The 20194-nt window shown below is 42.0% G+C and overlaps 2 protein-coding genes across 3 annotated transcripts in view; both read right to left on the bottom strand.

Annotated features, from left to right (window-relative positions):
• Positions 1–1325, bottom strand: part of LOC116397213 (kinase suppressor of Ras 1-like) — a 36465-nt gene extending 35140 nt beyond the window's left edge. The window contains exon 1 of one of the 2 annotated variants that reach the window (XM_031872445.1): positions 12–1325. In XM_031872445.1, coding sequence (XP_031728305.1) covers positions 12–173 — 162 coding nt within the window. In that variant the 5' untranslated portion in view covers positions 174–1325. The remainder of the gene's footprint in view (positions 1–11) is intronic. The other variant, XM_031872446.1, reaches the window with a different exon arrangement.
• A 4600-nt stretch (positions 1326–5925) lies between these two features.
• wsb1 (WD repeat and SOCS box containing 1) lies at positions 5926–18478 on the bottom strand. Its single transcript, XM_031872449.1, has 9 exons — positions 18091–18478; positions 16628–16796; positions 15208–15491; positions 14182–14313; positions 13555–13655; positions 10924–11096; positions 10460–10573; positions 8654–8761; positions 5926–8445 (listed from the first exon to the last, which is right to left on the bottom strand). Exons 1-9 carry the CDS (start codon positions 18128–18130, stop codon positions 8283–8285), a joined length of 1284 nt encoding a protein of 427 aa, XP_031728309.1. The 5' UTR covers positions 18131–18478; the 3' UTR covers positions 5926–8282.
• Between the last annotated feature and the right edge of the window lie 1716 nt (positions 18479–20194).

Genomic DNA, 20194 nt, shown 5'->3' with positions numbered 1-20194 from the left:
GCGCAAGTTACCTCCGAAGTGCGGATCTCCCGCTGTGTGGGGTCTTTGGATGCAGCGCACGCGGTCCTGTGAGCCCGCAGACTGGAGATGGAGGTGTCCTCCAGGTTCAGGATCAGTTGGCACGGCTGCAGAGCGTCCGTCCCGCTGTGGACCATGCTGTCTCTTCTGTCCATTCCTCCTCTCAGGCGGCGTGTCGCACGAACAGCGACCTGAAGACGTGTCGCACGCTGACGCTTAAACAAAGCATCTCTTCAAACACGTTTCCGCATTTTCAGTGAACATCGAGGGTAGAAGTTACAGGGGAACACCACGGAAACGAACAACACCGGTGTGTTATTCCCATGGCCGAGAGAAGTTCCATCAATGTTTAAAAACATGAGCTGAAACAAACAGAGAAGAAGTCTCCAACCGGTGATGTCATCACGTGCACAGTGTGGATCTGCTCCAGAGACAATGCATGGGACAGCAGAAGGGCTTCATTTGACTGTAGTCTCGTCAGTTCTGGTGCCATCAGTGTCACCTCGAAATCTTTCCCAGCTCATCGTCTATGGAGCCGTTCCATACTTTATACTTGATGACATCACACATGTGAGTTTTAGCACTCTAGATTTTGGATTTGCTAGAGAGTTGTTCACTCATGTTATTGGTCATAGACCATATGAATAACATATATGAATTGTGTTCAGACAAAGTGCTTTACAGAGAGATGAAAAGGCATCTGGCTACAGCGTGACCTGTTCTGTGGTGTCCTGTATCATAGGGTAATTCACTTGTAGTGCAAGCCTAGACGTTTTCAGTGTATGTTTTGTAAACCTTCTAGTTAAACAACATAGAAGTGTTTCACAGTGATAGGCCTTGTTTTTAGAGGAACGAGTGATTAGTTAGAACACACTGCCATCTGCTGCCAGAGTCGGTCACTGAGGAGGTGAAATAAAGGCCTGTTAGTCAGCCAGCATACCAGGGGTCAGACCCTCTCACTGAGGGGGGGTCAGTGAAGTATCACATGAGTCTCACTCACCGACCAAGACTTTTCTTCCTAAAACCCACTCCTGCAGTTTTCCCGAGGACTCAGACGTTCACCAATGTTTTCGGATTTGAGGTCTTTTTCTTGGGTAACAACAGAATCTACGCTCACTCAAGAGCACACTGAACACATTTGAGTGCTGACATGTTTGTGCAAAAAAAATGGAAATGCATTTTCTGTAATTCTACAGTTGTTTAACATAGAATTTAAATCAACATTTAGAGAACTGTTTAATCTTTCTTTTCATTACAGTGTAAATGTCTACTAGTGACCACGCTTCATCATCATGAATCAATTAATCATGTCTGTTATATTTTTAAGTATACATCATTTCAATATCAATATAATATGTATACAAGTAGTATGCTCAAGTAAACACATATATGGTGTAGTTAATTCATACCAGACTACAACTTTGTTATTATAAAACTGAATGTAAAATCTTGCCTGAGAGTCATTTTCTACAGACTTGGTATTTATGCACAAGATTAACCTGACTTTCATATTTTGATGATTTTTATCGTGAAATGAAGTCAGCTAGTTCGATAATAATATATTTCTTACCGTTGGTTATTATGTTAATGTCTTAGATGGTGTACATACTTTCTCAGAAATCTAACATTAGCATATTCATTACGTTTATGTTATTACATTACACCTACTATGCACTTTGGTAAATGAAGTGGTACAAAGACACAGTGGACGTCTGAGTCTGATCATTGAGTGGATGAAGGGTCAACTCTGTGGAGCGTTCAAACCTGCTCACTTCAGCTCAGTCTGAGACAGCTGCTCTGATTGGATCACAACAAGCCTTTGTGACTTGTATACAGCCAAAAGAGGAAGACACTTCTTATCTATATTGAATTTTGTGATCTAATTCATTATTCATTCATTATTGTTATGAGTGGTTGGTGGCTTACACCGAGGGAAGATGTTGTGAGGTGGCTGATAAAAGCTTTTTTCAGACATGTGGGGAATTTGTGTTCGGCGGGACGTTATGAGGGTCTGTGTTTGCTTCTGGGTACTGAATATGAATTTACATAAGACGCATCATACTTTCAGAGTTTGTCTAATACGTCTCAAATGACCTGCTGAGTTGTTTTCATGTTCAGTCTGTCTATCTCCCTTTTTTGTAAAGCACTTTGTGCTGCATTTCTTGAATGAAAGGTTCTATACAAATAATATGTATTATTGTTATTATCATTATTATTATTATTATTATTATTATCATTATTATTAGGTCAATAATGCAAGATCATTATTCTAATACAGTCACCTATTTGGATGGAAATTAGTTTTTGAGCCTATTGACCAATTATTCTTATACATTTTAAACCCTAACCTGACATTCAAATAAAAATGATTTATGATCTAATGACTTAGAAACAACATTTAGACCATAATGCAGGGAGATGCAATTTACAGAAAATGCTATTGAATAGTTGTATGATTGAATAAATGTCACATTTGATCAGTGTTTTGAAGTACTCCTGACCCACGAGTCTGTTCCATCAGACAGTCGGTTCAGCTGTTATTAAGTCACAGCAGGTAACTCTTCCCTTATGACACTTTGGATCATGGTAATAAAGTTGATCTTTTTGGTTGTTAGAATGGACTTTATTCTGATAGCACCTGGATATTCTAACTAAAAATACCGCCTTATATCCTTCTAAAAGATCAGATAGAGTGACCCCATCCTCATGTCCATGCCCTTCAGTAGAATTTTTTATTCATCAAGTGTATATTTCATCCCCATTCTGTGTAAGGTAGCTAAAGATTGTGGGTCCAGGCTTGTAGTAATGAACTTCCCTCTTTAATTTGCCTTTTAGATTAAGTACTAGAGGTGTGTGGGCCCTTAGGTGCCCTGCCTGCCCAAAAACACACCTGGTTCAATTTTTGTGGTTCGCGAGTCCGTCGGGCGGAAACAGCACCCTCTACTGTGCCTGCAGCAGGTCACAAATATTGCCAAACCCTTCTCGACTCACACAATCACTTTCACTGATGGACGTTGCAGCCTGTTGGGGTCAGAGCAAATCTTTAAACTGGTCTGGGGCTCTGTTAAGGTGTTGGCTGGTGTCCCTGACCACTGAGCCTTATGGAGAGTGAGGTAAACGCTAATACAAAGACATTCTGCTGCATGATGGGTAATCATTTGTGTGTCAAGTGGAAGAAGAATCAAGCTTATCTGAGGTTGGCTTTCCCATGAGCATGCGAACTGTGTAAACCTGCTCCTACTCTGGAACCTTCCAGCTCATTTATTCTGGAGGAATCTTGAGCATCTTGTTATCTCTCCAGCAGAGCTGAGAATCTTCTAGTAGCATGAGCAGCTTCTGTTGGGACACATCACAAGCTGTCAAGAGAAAGGAATGTCTGGGGTGTGGAGGGACTACTGAACTATTCGCCCTGCATTTCCTCTGACAGCGCATGTTTCATAGTGCCGTTTGTGTGAGGAGAACCACACACACACACACAACCCTGTACTTCTATCTCCAATGGCTCGTAATTGTTTTTAAGAAAAATAATTAAAAGGATGAGATTTGACAAAATAATTGGAATTAAAAGTAGATGAAGAATGAAGCCTGCAGTTTGTTTGCTTTTCTCTCGACCTGCTCCACCCTCCTGTCCTTGAGAGCCCATAACACGGCGATGACTCCCTTCCTTTGTTTGTCTCCCTTTCCCTGAGGCTCAGATCCTGATGAAGCCACATGATGATGATACAGAGATCACAAAGACAGTTTACAATTTAAATTGTATTATTTCACTCATGGCTACTTTGAACAGGTTCTGTAGCGTAGCAGAGCTACATCAAACATATCTACTTTCTTTACTAATTATAATGTAGGCTTATGTAGGTGTATATGTAAAATGAAAACAATACAAATACATATCTAATTGCACTCTCAACTGAAATGAAATGAAGCGTTTGTGTCTGCTACAGCGTATCCTGGCTGTAAACCACATCCTGTGTTCTCCGCAACAGAAACCAAAAGGAAGAACTTATGTTTTATGTTTTTGGTCTTTTTGTGCTAGCAGGTTTTAGTAGCTGGTATATTTAATGAGGAGGAGTCAGTGGATGAAAAGTGACCTCTACACAGACAGAAGCTGAGCTGTGTGATACATACTGTCTTCAGTATGAGTCCTCCCTTATCTGCAGGTCAATAATAAACCTGATCGCAGCTCATGCGCACACTGAGCACAGAGCGCTGTGTGTGTGTTTTAGATGCTGGTAGATTTCCATTCCGCTGATAGGAGGATCCCTGAAGGATAAAAGTACTTTTGTAATGTTTGTGTCCTCACCAGTCATCTTCACATTGTACATCTTCGTGAAACTTCGGTTGAAAAAGCAACAATGATTTCTATATTTAAAAATAATTAAATTGTAAATTATAATGTGCAGTTTCTATCTTTTCTTATTTTCATTCATTAATGCACAAAATCGTTTTTGAAACTCGACAAGAATAAGAGAGGGAGAGGTGTCTTATATTTATAAGTCACTCTGGACAAGATGCACAGACTGACTGTCACTATAATATATTATTCTGAAAATACCAAAACCCAGAAGTCATCTGGGTCATACATGTGTCCGAGGAACAATTCATAGGTAGCACTTTGTAAATCTGATACATAGACTGTGTTTTAGTTCTCCATTTTGGATCAGATTTGTTTATTAGCCACATGACCAAGGCCTATGTTGTTCTCTGCAGCACATATCTAAATGGATGACAGCAGACAATCATGGTAATGCCTGTCAGTGGTACAGAATGTGAGGAGAGGAGTGCAGAGTCCTGGTGGATAAGAGTGCAGTCACGACTTTATGTGAATGTAAGGAAAAGGAGAGGTTGGTGAAGCATTTAGTCTTAGTGGACAGAGCTCTGTAGCGCCTCCCTGAGGGAAGGAGCTGGTGAGCAGGATGTGAAGGGTCCGACATCATCTTCTTAACGGTTCTGTGAGGATGTTGAGTTTAAACTGTGGGGACTGGTTTCATATGTTCACAAAACAAGAAGCTGTTTGGTCCGGTACGTTTTAAACTGTCTAACAAAGTACAGTCATTGTTGAGCTTCAGCAATGTTAGTTTTCCACTTCAGGTTAATGCTAAGGTGTGTAAATCAGCAGTGGTAATGGGGTCTTATTGGAGATGAAGCCTACAATGATTGTATTAAATTGTTTTCAAAGACACTGGGGCACAGTGAGCACAGTAAGACGGTGACGCTGATGCTCTCCAGGTTCAGCAGACGACCATGTTGGCTCCCACTGCCGGCACTGATTTTATCCAACATGCAAACTCTCAAAGTCAAATGAATGAACTGTTGCTTGCAACACAAACTGAGACTGTGAAGAAGCTGACATCAGGAAAGCAGCCGGGCTGGATCAGTCCTGTGCTGCACAATTTTGCAACATATTCAACATCTCCCTATGTACGGTTCCTCAGTGCTTCACACTCTCCACCATCATCCCTGTGGGACTTCATCTCAGTCTGAAAACCAGCTTCCCACTACGGCTCGATTCCCATCACAGACCTGGTTGTGCTCTTCTTTCCAGTCATCATTTTTGCTTTTATTTGATAGAAACAGAGACTGTAAATGGAGAGAGAGGGAGGGGTGTGACATACTGGTGTATAGAATGTAACCACTCAGCTACAGGCTTGTCTGTACTCATCCAACTGGGTCAGACTGAGTCACATAACTGTACTTCTGAGACATATTTCAGTTCAATGTGATGACAGTGTAGTTGTTTACTCTTGTTTCCAGGCCACTGCTGATCATTAATTCAAAATATTTCATGTTGTAATGAAATATTGTAGACTTGAAAGCAGTTTTTCAAGGGCTTGAAATCTTTGACATAATTTTAGAATATAATTTAAAAAGAAAATTCTCTCTCACTCTCAAATGAATAACCATATACATTTTGTCAAAAAGCTTTTACTGAAACTATTAACACGCAAACAAAAATATACAAGAAAATAAACTTTATACATTCATATATCTGCCGCTTCATACTGCATCTCAGAGGCAGAACTGTGTTTCTCCAATCACAATGGTAACAGGTATACCAACTTCATGTAATACAAGAGAAGTACGCACTGCAGCCCATTCATGAGACACCTTCCATATCTCAGCACTAAATAATAAGCATTCATACACTATCTGAAAAGGAACACATTTGGCATTAGCACTGACAGTCAAGACTGATGTTCTGCACCCGCACAAGCAGGAAAATACTGAACGCTTTCCCTTCTTCAGACCTTACATCATTCAAGAAACAGAATGCTCAGTGTGAGGGTCACTGTGGATTATCAGCTGCATAGACTTCCATCAGAGAGGACATGAAGGTCTTTACCACCACATGGCCAAGGCTGGCAGCTGATTGGTTAGTAGCTTCCGACTACTTTCAGGGTTGCTGGAATTGCTTTTTGTAATTTCTACTACAAATAGTGGCGACAGGGCACAGTTTAAAATCGGACCCGTTAAGAAGTGTAACAACTTTAGTTATTTGTAGACATTTACAAGAACAAAAAGACTGATACAAAAATACAAATGTTCAACAGAAAAACTGGATACAGATGACAAAGTGGAAAACAAACAAAAAAAAAAAAAACTTACAATTTGTTTATAGACATGATATCATTTTACATATACACATACACATGGCATGGACCCGAGGCTCTGTACTGGTGTGGTAGGCACGCACTAAGACAAGAGAGACAAGTAAACTCCAGCACACTTATATCACCACTCAGACATTTTAGGGGGCTGTGGGTGGACTAAACCTGCATCATGTCAGGGTTGGACCACTGTTGGTTTGCTATTTACTGAAACAGTCACAGTTAGTATAGTTTGTCAACACATGTTGGAGGCCATTTTAGTAGGGTTTTAAAAAGGTGCCCTGTGGAGTTTTCTCGTAACAAAGTTAGTACTTTTTAGTGTTTCTCACCACAACCTTTGCGTGTATCCATCTGGAATCCATTTCTTTCTCATCAATCCTTTGCAAAGGCGTTTTTAGACGTTTACATCCACTACTATGCCATGATGCACGACCTCAACCAACCAATCAGAGGAGCTATGTTGAACCATTGGCAGGAATCTGTGGCCTTGCCGGGTGCTCATACATGCAAAAGGAACACAATGGTGATCTACTCAGAAAACATTGCTCCATAGTGCTGCTAGTGTTCAAGAACTCCACAGGGTAGCTTTACAGCAAAGACAAAACTGCACCAAACTCAATTCATTGAGAGGAATGCTGTGATGAGTAGACCGCACTGATGTGAAGCCGTGCTGAACCTTTACATGCAAATCTGAAGCGTCAACCAACTACAAACCTATTGGTCGTTAGTGGCACGTTCACAAACTGTCGATTTCTAAAGGACAACGCCATACAATAATCCAGATGAGTGCTCTATGGTGCTTCTCTGGTAAACCAATCACATAGCTGGTGATGACACCGAATGTTTGAGGCCAATACAGATATTGATATTCGAGAACTCCAAATCCAATAATGATGCATCAGTTCCCTTAAATTTGTTTTATAACAACTGCAACCAAGAGCTGTAGTAGCAGGACATTTTGCAATTGAAAAATAAACTTCACTACTCTCTGGTGGACAAACTATAAAATGCTGACACCGTTTCAAAAAATATCTTTGGCATCACTGTACTTCCATTACTGTCATTTACCAGCTGACATAGCGGATACCAATTCATCTGCAATGACCAAATATCTGCCTGCTGGAGTTATCAGTCGGTCTCACTGGCTTGTGAAGTAGCTAGCTAGCTTGATAGCATTGGTCCTCAATCAGTAGCTCACAGATCTGAGTATTGGCCTTCCAAACCCTACATTCTGTCAACATCCCATGCATCTCTTCCCTTTAGCTCACCCACACACAACAAACCTGACATTAAGAGCAAGCACCGCTGCAGAGCTTCTGACAAGTAGGAAGAGAAGATGAAGGCTTTACTGAACCTGGTGGAGAGCTGGATGGATAGTGCGCTGGCCCCAACACACATTTACTTAAAAGTACTTACAAAAATAAATATTTACGAAACACAATATCCTGCTGCGAGTGGATGTGATGGGCGTTTGAGACGAGGTTCTGGGGTTTCAGTAGAACCGTTCCTCCGTGTCTGATTGCTTTTGTTTGTTCAGCAGAGATCTATGAATCATTTTTTTCCCCTAAAAATAATTCATTGGTTTTCCAGCATGATGCTGCTGCCGCAAGTGCAGTTGGGTCAGCAGGTGCTGTGGTGGTGTGTGTGTTTGGGGGATTAGATGACTTTGTAGGTCAGGTAGTCACGGAGCGGCGTAGGAATAGCCAGGACCTCCACCTGCTGGCTGGTCATCACCCGGCGCAGCGTCATCCTACAAATGTGCTGCAGACTGGCAACGCTGCGAGGACACTCCCAGAAGTGCACACCACCATCACGAGTCCTACAACAAAAACAACAACGTGAGGTCAGTGGAAATTTCCACCCCAAAACTAAAAATAGCTAAGAACACATGCAGCCTGCACATGGCGCCAGCGAGGAGCTGAGCTTCAAAGAAACACTGAGAACTGGTTGAAGGCAGTACGGTGTCACTGAGGTAATATGATCCGAGTGCTCAGGATGCTGTGTCTGTACATGTGCTGGTGTCTCACCCAGCAGCAAGGACACTTCCTTCAGCGGAGAAGGCACAGCAGAGGCCATTAGAGAGGGAGGCGACGGCCTGAGGAGCCCTTTCCTCGATGCTCCAGAAACGGACCAGTCTGAGCAGAGACGGACAAAAACACAAGCACACTGCTGTCAGAACCCGAACTCACGCAGGACACTTTAGAAACTTGTTGGAAAAGCGAGAAGAACGTTGCTGTTCTGTGTAGTTCTGGAGAAGTGAGCATACAGTGGGATTAATCAACAACCACAGAGATCCTGATGTCGTCGTCCTGTGATCACAGCATGTATGAAGATTAAACAGGACGTCATTTGTAAAAGGACACAGTTGTATATTACAGGGCTCTAAACACCTTTTTCTGTGTACATGCTGCTTTAAAACTTGCACACATCACATGCTTTTACCTGCACAAAAAAAATAATTTTAACTGCACCATTTGGTGTATTTGTCAGTCTCTGCACTTCCACCACCTCCAGATCTGAACATGAGCAATCCAACATCTGTTCATCTTGTGCTCACTGTGTGAAAGTTCCCAACCACAGATAACAGACAGACCGTCTAAAAGATGACATCAGATCTGTGTGGCAAAGATTGTATCATGATCCACGAAGAGTCACTGAAGTTTTACCAATCCAAGAGAAAAAGTGAACACATTTCATGTATCTTTCTATGGATGGGGCAAAAAGTCACTTCCACTTCTCTTTTGTGGCAGTGGTTTGCCTGAAATACTAACCGGCATTTTGCAGAGCTTCCTGCCTCTCTTCTCAACATATTTTCTGCTAACAGTCTCACTTGGCCAGCCATGGGTCAGAGTGATTAATAGCTACCTTGTGACAGTCATGTGACCCAGCCAAACAGAGCAGCATACAGCAGGTCCCATTAAGACTCATGACTCCCAGCGGGAGCAAACAGTGAGTCTTTTCTGTTTACATATCAGCTGAACATGTGGGTTTGTCGAGGCTCATACTGGAATCATTCACGTTCACAATTTGAACACTTAGTGCCCTTTGTAATCTACTGTGAAACATTCATCCTGATAGAGCTAACCTCTTAGAACAGGCACCAGGAAACACAACATCCCAGAAGAGAGAGAAGCCTTGATAGCTTTTATGCTGATGTCAACATGTTTTCAGTTTAAATGATACCCCACTCAAAGAAAGACATCACTTCAGTTCTTGACATTCAGCCACTTTCCCAGCTGAGATGTTTCAATTTCCCGTCAAACTCACAAGTCTGAAACATCAATGGAAACCTATAAATAAATCTATCAAGTGATCTTAGAGCTAGGAAGTTAAAGAGGTCATCATTTATCTCTAAAATCTATTTTATGTTGCTGTGACAAACAATATACATATTTTTTCCATTTTTACAGTTTGGAGCTTGAACGCACCACAATCTACAATCTCTGTTACAGTAGGACTGTGTTAGGGAGAGACTGTGCTGTCAGCAGACAGCACAACATCAGCATTAACCGACGTCAGCTCTCCTCTTGCCGAATCCAACAGATTTGTTGTTCACAATGAAGCAGTGCCAGGGACCGTCCACTAGAAAGCATTAATGGAGATCTCTCCATCGTATGTTTTTAATGGATATCGGCCCCTAATAAAGAGAACATGTATTTTGCACTTGCCCAAACACAGAGTTTACTTGGCCCGGCCAAGTGTTAAAATCAAGCCCTGTAGTTTCCTTTAAGAGCAATGAAAACCCAGCACAGCACTAAACTGCTGGGTTGTGTTAAGTTGAGAAATGATATAACCAGTGAAGTAATAGTAGTTTGCTGTCATTAGTGTCGTACCTGTCATCCGTAATGCTGGCAATGTGGCGGCCATCAGGGCAGAAGCTCACAGAGCGAACCCAGCGGTCATTTGCCCCTCCAGCAAAGATGGGTGATGGAGGAGGGAAGAGGTGGCTGGAGAAAGATGAACGCATGAGCTTCATAAGCAGAGTATCACAGCACCTCAGGTTCAGAATGACCAGTCACCGTTTCAAATGGTGAGGCTGTTAGATAGAACTTTAACTGAAGAAATGCTGTTTAGGCACTTGTGACCACTGTTAAGTAAACTACTTCCACTGAGGAAAACCCTGAGGTATGAAAGCTCCAGACAAAGCTAGTACGTGGACTTCAAGTTAAAAAAAAAAACTAAACTATTTTCCTGAAATACAATACGTTTACCGTAATTAATGGCAACTAGAAATATTTGGCCTTATTAAAGTCTTATGAATATGAATAATCCTCTATATTGTGTGCTATGTTCTTACCCCAGCTCCAGCAGGACGGTGGCCTTGTGGTGGTCCCACACGATGACCCGGGTGTCATAAGAGGCTGTGGCCAACAGCGCCCCATCTGGTGAGAACTCACAAGACACCACATCATTGTGGTGCCCCTCCAGCTTCCGGATCAAGGTTAACTTATCCATGTTCCATAGGAACACCTGCAACGTGAGGAGAGGACGGTTATAGCCCATGGAATGACTTGGACAGAGAATAGATGTGCTATGATACACTTATTACTATATGCACAGAAAGCATGTACAAATTCAATTAAGCAACAGGAATTAAAACAGAATTAAATAGTTGAACTCTGTGTCATTGTTATGATCTGTAACCTTTAACCAGACCGATCAAACAGAAAGGCACATGCTACACAAGCAGCAAGGCTGTGTCAGAATGCAACACTACATCTACATTAGCATCTTAATGGAATAGGATTAAACTACAACATCAAATGTATACATCTTTTTATATATTATTTAATATTAGAAATAAATACTTCAACAACAGAGTTCTACACAAAAAAAGAGAAAATAGAACAAGTAGTAACTTAAGGTAACATAAAGTTACTCCAGTGGTTTCCCTTTTCAGAATTTTAGTTCTCTGTGTTTACAATAGGCTCGCACCTCCGGCAGAAGCCTACGAAGAGAGACAGATACTGCAAGAGAAAAGAATATTTTATGGCCAAAGGGTTTATACCTCTGGCAAAATACAAGTATGCTCTTGCGCACGCTTGCACACACACACACATATATGTAGAAAAGTAATCATCTATGGAACATTTTTGCCTAACAATCAGCCATGGTCCGAATTTTAAGTATTATTGTCTTTTCTCCAGTTTTACAACTTGTCACTCTTTGATAGTTAAAAATTTAAAATGCTCTAAAGTTATACAAAAGCTGCTTGTAAACAAATGCAGTTCATGATTTACTAAATAAACGAACATGCTTGAGCCGTTTCCTCCTCTCTGTATGGACTAGTTTCCATGTTATAGATTTAACAAACATTTGAGTGAAAAATATAAGCATCTTTTCTAAGCTGTGTTTTCCATCACAAGTGTGCTGATGCAGAAATGTGATGAAACACTATCATTTCTTGCTGTTCCACCGTTGCTGCCGACAGCAGAAACACATAAGTGCTTTTTAGAAAAGCAGAAAAATCCACAGAACTGCAGATGGAAACATGGCACATAACTGTTCAATGTGTCGACTGTTTTAAGGCAACAGCTGACATTTTTAGATTACAAGAGCTCTGCATAGCACAGCAAATAATAAACCTAAACTAGAGGGGGTGGGGTTAAACTAATGTGGCTGGCTGAATTGTTTTCTACAACTTGCCATTAGCACCATTACAATGCTACACTGTAAACATTCATACTGACAGTAACAAAAGAGAAGCTAGCTTGTGAAGGCAGTGGACAGCTACTTAAAGAGGGGGGGGGGGGGGGTAGATGGAGTATTTAATAACCACTTTAAAAAAGGTGCAATGTGTAACATCTGGCCACATGTTCCAAAGAAATTCAGGTATACGGGTCCAGACAATCTCAATTTAATGAAATAAACTACTAACTAACTGCTGGTCAATACAACACTATGTTAGAATCTTCCCGTGTTTAGAGTTCATGCTCGCCATGTGAGTGTTCAATGCACCACTAACCGGGCTGTACTGAAACGCGTCTTTGAGATGGTTTTGGATCAGCAATCTCTAAGTTGCTGCAGTTACACAGGTAGCGATCTTACACATTACACCTTTCATGACAGTTTGAATCTGAAATAAATAGAGGAGCTGCAACAGCAGAGGTAGACAGACACGAAGCAGCACCTACGTACAGACTGGTGCCAGGCTGCCCCTGGCCAGGCCTTTGGGCATTGTGCACTTTGCGTCCCCGATTTACACCGGCTGCTCAAAATGTCAGCGCGGCGCTCCCTTCAAAACCAATCACACACTGAGCTCTGCCACCACCTGTGACAGGGAGAGCAAGACACACACTGTAGGGACACACACAGCCTAACAGAGCTACCACCATGTCTACATCACAACCATGTTCAGATGGATCTACAGCTGCTACATTGTAGATAAGGTGAACAAATGGTGGCCAGTCAATGGAATCAATATCCACAAACATGTCTGCCATAAGGGCTGCAGATGGTCAATTCAACATGCAATAGAAGAAGGACATGTTTTTCTTATCCGACTTCGATAATATGAAAGGTTTACATGGAGGTCAGAATTGGTTTCAAAACTGCATCAGAGAGTTACATGAAATAAGATTGCCCTGCTGTAATGTAGTTTTAGTTGGATTTCCCCTTCATCATACATACATAACCAAATGAAATGATGAAACTAGTTTACAACAATAGTGAAAACTGTTGTCTGCTCTGCATGCAAACTTCAGAACAACAAAAGCCTGTTTTTTTTCCCCACTGCAAACAAAAGCAAACAGAATCTAGATGCAGGTGGAACAACGTATCATGACATCGAGCAGTTTGATCTAAGGTGGGAGTGGAAGGGCAGATGGGAAGCGTTTCCATTTGTAAGATGATTGAGCATAACTGTCGCAAGCAATTGAGCAAAGATGATCTAACAATCCCATCACAGTAAGTAAACTTGTGTACGTACTGCTTTGCCAGCACCGACTGAGCACAGGGTGGAGGAGTCGGGGGAGAAGGCGCTGCAGTAAACCCAGTTCTGATGCCCCCGCAGGACCTTCACCATGTTACCTACAAGACAACACAACTTCATCTCAGCATATCCTTTATCTTCAACGAATCACTGCGGTCACATACCACACATAATGAGTCATGTTAACATTTTCTTAAGACAGTATAGAGTAGAGGCGGGAAACACAGGGAGAGAGAAGGGAGGTAGGGTACTCCACAAAGGTCCCAGGCCGGAATCGAACCAGTGCGGCAGTGGCCATGTGGTATGTACTTCAATCATTTAGTTATTAAAAAACTCTTTGAGCCCCATACCCTTCTTGTGGTCTGTACTACAAAGGATATGGCCGGGCTAATTGTGTGTATTTTTCTTTTTGCCAACGTTTTCCACAAAAAGACCCAAACCACCACCTATAGCTTCATGTTTTAAGAGGCCTATTCTTCACATTTACAGGCTAAGGCCGTTACCCTACTTTGCCTGCTCTGAGTCGAGGAAACAAAAGGTCACCGGGTTCTGATTGGCCTCTGATTTGAAAGAAAAAAGAAAAAATGGAAAAGACAGTACAATGAAAACAGCTCATTTACATACCATCATCTTTGAGGTCCCACACACGGAGGGTCTTATCTCTGGATGCAGAGACCAGCATCAGACTGCCATCAGGAGCAAAGGTCAAGTCTCGCACTATGTCAGTGTGGTCCATGAGATTCAGCAACAGTTTTCCTGCAGCAAGCCATCAAATCATACAGACAATCAATAAATAATCCATAGTGAAGTGCAACTAGTCCTCAGTCAAGTTTGAGCTAGTAACTTAACAATGAAAAAGTCTCTAGTCCGATGTTTACAGGCACAGCAGCAACTCTAGTTCCAATGCAGACAGGGCTGTCAAAGTTTACCAAAAATTACATTTGAATGTCCTTAAAAAACACAAAGGTTCAAACTATTTGAATATCTACTTTTCACTGTGTCGTAACTGACGCAGCACTGCTGAACTTTGTGCTTGACGCCATGTTTTGTATTTATTCTTGTTGCTCTCTTTGAAAGCTCCCAATGGACGAGGACCGGCTGGTTGTGATGCTGAAATGAGGAGGTATTTTATAGATAACTACAAAAACCTAAAAAAAAAAGTGCCAGCTGGCTGGAGGGAGATAGATCACCGGACCGTTTCCTACTTGCTGTTGACTATATTGTTTGTCATTTCCAGTAAATCTCAAAGTATAAAATGGTTTCTGTTTTCTGTTTAAACAGTACAAACGTAAGCTCAAATCTGAAATAGAAACAGTCTTTGTGTAGACAGGCTGTAACTAACCAATGGGAAGATCGAGTCGGTTTACTATTTAAAACCCTGTGTGCCAATGATGGCACTGTGCTAGTAGCAGTGCGGTTTCTTTTAATTGTTTCCTTTTTAAACTTCAGACCCAGACAGTGTTTACTACTTTAAGACTGTTCAAACAAGACTGCCCCAGCTTTTAGCCGCGTGGACTTCAGACAGTGGTGATTAGACTTAGTGCCTCAAATTCCTCTGCTTTTGGTGGTTTTTGCTGTGAGCCGAAAAACGATTTACCTTTTATATAATTAATGAAGAGGGGAAGAAAAAAAAAAAAAAAGTGTCCTAACCAGTGTAAACATCCCAGATCTTGATGCGACCATTGTTGAGGCCCGTTGCCAGCAGCAGCTGGTCCTGACCGAACTGGAAGCGGTGCCACTCGATGTTAACACAGCGGCTCTGCTTCTCTGGCACCGAGGAGCCGAAGGCCAGGCCCCAGACGATGTCACCGCAGTCGATGGTGTGTTCGCGGGGCTCGTCGGCTTGCGGCATCACCTGGCCTTCGCTGCTGTTCTGACGGGACAAACGGCGAGGGCTCAAGGCATTGGTGGCCTCTCCACCATGGCCGATTGAACTACAGCAGCAGAGAAGATACAAGGAGAGGTCAATCAGAGGCAGCCCGGGTGAGCAGCTGAGACACGCTCGCACAGTAAGATGAAGTTGTTCATCTCTATGACATGTTGGGGGGGGTGTTAGTCCTAAACCACCTCACTGTGGCCGTTTCAGTTTGTACTGTTCCACCTGAAAACTTCCAACTGATCCACTTACCAAATACGCCCATATTTGGTTGATTAGACCTGCTTCTGTTGAAGAATATCATTGATAATGAAGCTCAGCTAACTGTGATCAACACATTGCATTTCCTATAATTTGTCACAATAATGGAAACCCTACTGGTTTGCAAAGAGAAAGCAGGACTAACATGAGGGTTAAGTGTGTCAGCTGTGAGGCGGAGCAATAACAACTAAAACTTTTCCACAAACCCTCCCAACCCGACACGTCGGACTCCTTTCCTGCCTGTCCTCTCCGTCGTGTTAGGCTGTTGAATAATACTTTTGAAAAGGCAGCCGATCAGCCACAGCCTGCTGTTTGGGACAAGAAGCACTTGTTCTACAAACAATTTCAAAGTGTGGCTCAGAGTCACAAGGCTCTAACGAGTGGAAGAAGAGCCTGTTCAGCAGAAAGGGAGCTGATAATAGAAGCCACATGTCCTTGGTAGTGAGGAGCAGCTCTATGTATGTTCTGCCTCATGTGTGGAGGGCGGGGAGGGAACCTGAGGGCTAGTACACCAATAGCTTGTTCCATTAACACAGAGTCACACCAACACTATCTATGTACATCTATTTTGAGATCTAGTTTGAGAACAGTCTGACCGGGGTCCTCTGTCTTTTGCAGTGAGTGTTGTAAATGACCTGGAGGTGTGTTTTAGCTGCTGTCTTACTCTTTGCAGTCAAGCTGCTGAACCACACTGTGATGCAGCCTGTCGGCACACACTCACTGGTACATCAGTCCACAAAACAAACATATCATCAGCTGACCTGTTAAGTTTGTCTTGTTGACATTAAGAGAGATTGTAGTTCGGCTTCGTCGTTTCCTAAACAGCTGGACACGAGGTCCATTTAACATAAAATCAATACTCCAAATGTGAATGTTTTGTTAATCATGGTTGCTACATTAAATTACTGGTAGGAGATTTCAAATGATACTTACAAGTTCTTCAGACATTTTGTCCAGGGAATGAGCCTGACAATGCGATGCCCCTGAGACCATGCGAAGTAGGAACCATTGGGTGCAAACGCTACCGTCCAGGCCTCGCGCCCAGACTTCTGGTCGAAGGGAGCAACAGGCACCAGGAGTTCACCGATGAACTTTGCCTTACCTGAAAAAACAACAGCAACAGCAACACTGTCACTTTAGCCATACCAATCGATATGATCGCTTACTGACATGCCACCGCCCATCTGCCTGTTCAGGCCAATCATCCCAAAGTAACCTCTTCACTCACAAACACGAGAGGGCCCGTCACTGATGCAGGGATCCAATTGGCTTACTGGGCTAACCCAACCAGTGGGTCAAAAACAGCAGGAGGGCAACTTTAAGAGATAAATAGGTTCACTTCTCTGCGATTGAACAAATTAAAGCAAGACCTGAAATGCATGTAGGTTTTATGAACAAACCGCATATATCGTCTTGACCTTCACTTGCCTATATGCATTAGTAGAGGACAGTCAGATCTCAAATGTAACTGTTGAATAACATTTCCCCTGTGAATTGTAAAGATTTATAGATCGCAGATAGCAACACAACTAACAGATTGAAAGACACTTTCATAACAACCGTTTTGAACACACAAGCAGCACAGACATCAGAGATTAGTTTTAACCTCTAACACAGGAATATGGTCCTGTAGATATCAGAGATACTTAACAACTATTCATGACAAAATGTAAATAAAGTAGAAGCAATTCTTTAAAAAGAGAATGCAGTAAGGCGTTAGGAGACAGTTATAGATTCTGACAATAAGGAAAAACAGAACAATAAGCTCAAATGTTGAACTGAAACCCTTGAAACATGCAGTTTCTTTTGAAGGGTGAAGATTACAGAGACACAAGCTATATAATTCATATACATCCAAATCGTACACATAGCGTTGAGCGTGCGAGCACGCACGTCTCCTTCGTCTGTGTGTGAAGCAAGATTATGAATCACTCCCAAGCGCGTGGGGGAGGGGAGGGTCTGAGCCAAGGCTCAACGAGCGACCCAGCGGGGTAGAAATACGTTTTCAACAGTTAACGTGCCGAAAAACGATTGAAGGGCAAAAATACAACAGGCTGCTGTAACGTTGTATTGTTTACCAAACAAACAATACACTACTTGTTAACTAAAACGGTGCACAAGGTTCGAAGTTAAAGACATGAAGTGAGCTAGCGACACTGTGACGCTGTATTGCCAAGCACCGAGACTCGGTGTAGCTACGTTAAACACCACACGTTAGATACTGAGCTGTTACAATAAGCAAACAAACTGCCACCCACAATGATGCATTGTAGTGAAAGACCATTTAAGCTAGCTGGTACGTTATACTAACAATTTGTAGTTTGATGAGATATTATTTTTTAGGTTACAACTGACTGTTGATAAATTATAAATCTAACGTTGGGATTTTTACTTACCTATATCATTTTCGTTTATAGTGTCTGGGAAGCTTGCCATCTAAATAAGAGCACAGACCTAAGAGAAAGCTAAGCACTGACTGTAAAGAGAAGATATCTAGAGGAAATCAGCAACTACGCGGCGGCTGTTGCCCTTCCGAATCCCTCCGCCGAGCGTAACGGTCCGGGTGCAAAAACACAGTCGTCGTTTGCCCGGTGTGAACGTCCTGTTTTTCTTTAGTTCCTCGATAATAGGCTTTATTTTGGTGTTAAATCTGTAATAATGCTCTTCAGATTGACTTAAACAGCCTGATTAACACGTTATTACAGGCTTTGCTTCGATAGACTTCAGTACGATCCCTGGTAGTACAATGGCTTCTGACTAATAGGACCAAGCTGTTTTTTTTATCTAGAGGAGTGACCAATAACACCGGGGAGGAGTTCACTACACGTCAGCAAAGGATTGGGCCATCACATCTCTCTCTCGCTCTCTCTCTCTCTTTTTAATAGATCATAGGTGCATGCCGCCACCTACTGCACAGGAGTGTGTAACGTCACATCAGTTCACTCTCCTTATTTCCCGGCAGCCCTGTGTTGTTTAATTAAAAAGGAAATAAGTGCCATATTGATGACTTGCCTGTCGAGCCTCTCTGACCCTGGGTACATCCCAAGTCTCTTAATTGCATCCCCGTTTCCCTCACTTGCGTCCTTTCCTTGTGTCTTAGGGCAGAGGTCTTCAACAGGGGGTCCGCGAAATTTTTGGTTGATTAGACAATTTCACATGAATCTGTCCATTATTTTAATAGTTCAGTATTGTATGCAAGATAACAGGTATGGCATCTGCATGGCAGTGGCACTAATAGGCCATCACTCATTTTTTTGTTTCCACATTTATGTTTAAAATGAAAACATCAATTGGAATAGCTTGTATGCATGATTATCATGCAATTGACAGACAATGTTGATATTGGCATTGGTATCAGCTGACAAGGTATGTTTATAAATGGCAGTATTACGGCCTCCCTACTCACTGTACCTTGCACATGTTTAAAATAAAAACATGAATATATGAACCAGTGTATTATTTGAATAGCTTAGTATTGAATGCACAATAAAGATGTATGTTTATACGTACATGGTACTAGGCCCATTTAATACAAAACAATTTTATACAATATATGTAGTCGGGGGTCCCTGCTCCATCTCTCTATCAGTTTGGGGGTCCTTGGCCTGAAAAACATTGAAGACCCCTGAATTAGATCACCCAGCTGCCCTGAACGTAAATATAATGTTGTGTCTATGCGGTTATGTTGACCTTGACGGCTTGATTGTTCAGCTCAGACAGTTGGGTTAGTATTTTAGTCTTTTTAAGTTTAAACTATTGATCGCTGCTCACATTCCTAAATGAAACTAAGGGGTTCAGATAGCTGCAGACAAGCTGCAATAAAAAAAACTATGTCTGATGAGAAAAATAGCATTCAGAACTACACTAAAATACTTATATTATGTCCTTATGTCCCACAGCACATATTACAGCTCTGTGACTAGCTTTGTGGTCTCGATAATAAAGTCAGATGTCAGACGTAAATAGCTTTATTCTCACTCATATTGCAGGTATCAAGACAAAGGGTCTTGAGGCTCATACATGCCGTCATTCGTTGCGATCGTAAAGGTGCGTTCACACCAAACGCGACGCGAACGCACCTTGAGAACGTTCCTCAGACCGACATCTTCCACAATACTAATCGGCTGCAGTTTGTCTCCACTTCTCTGTGGCATTTGTTAGCTTGTCTCACTTTTGTTTATCTATACTTCTCAGTTTAAGTGAATGGGGACGATATTGTTGATTGTCATAGTCTTCAACCAATCAGACCTTTAGTTTGACATGTTGGGCGTATTCTTGCGTGCCAGTGGTAGCGAGGTAGCCTTCTAAGTACGTCAGCATTAACGTGCGCTGTGATTGGTCAGTGGGCCAGCTTGACTTTTGTCAAACAGAAAGCTAGCTAGCAGATCTTAGTGTTTAGTAAGAGTTCAGGTTGAAACATATGTAAGAGACATTATGACATTTTTAGCATTTTGCTTAGTGTAGATTCTTTTTTTTTACCTAGCTTTGTTTTTTTAACAC

Source organism: Anarrhichthys ocellatus, unplaced genomic scaffold (genome assembly GCF_004355925.1).
Source record: "Anarrhichthys ocellatus isolate YVR2014 unplaced genomic scaffold, GSC_Weel_1.0 scaffold64, whole genome shotgun sequence".
In the NCBI taxonomy this organism is placed as follows: domain Eukaryota; kingdom Metazoa; phylum Chordata; class Actinopteri; order Perciformes; family Anarhichadidae; genus Anarrhichthys; species Anarrhichthys ocellatus.
Note: the sequence above shows the minus strand (reverse complement) of the source record. Positions and strands in the feature narration are given on the sequence as shown.

What these genes read in the sequence shown, in the direction of transcription:
- wsb1 (XM_031872449.1), bottom strand. Translation starts at nt 18,130, where the DNA reads ATGGCAAGCTTCCCAGACACTATAAACGAAAATGATATAG. An exon ending in GCCAGCATTACGGATGACAG is followed by an intron (nt 8,762 to 10,459) that starts GTACGACACTAA and finishes GTCTCTGCTCAG; the next exon opens with ACTGGTCCGTTTCTGGAGCA. An exon ending in GGAAGTGTCCTTGCTGCTGG is followed by an intron (nt 8,446 to 8,653) that starts GTGAGACACCAG and finishes TTTTTGTTGTAG; the next exon opens with GACTCGTGATGGTGGTGTGC.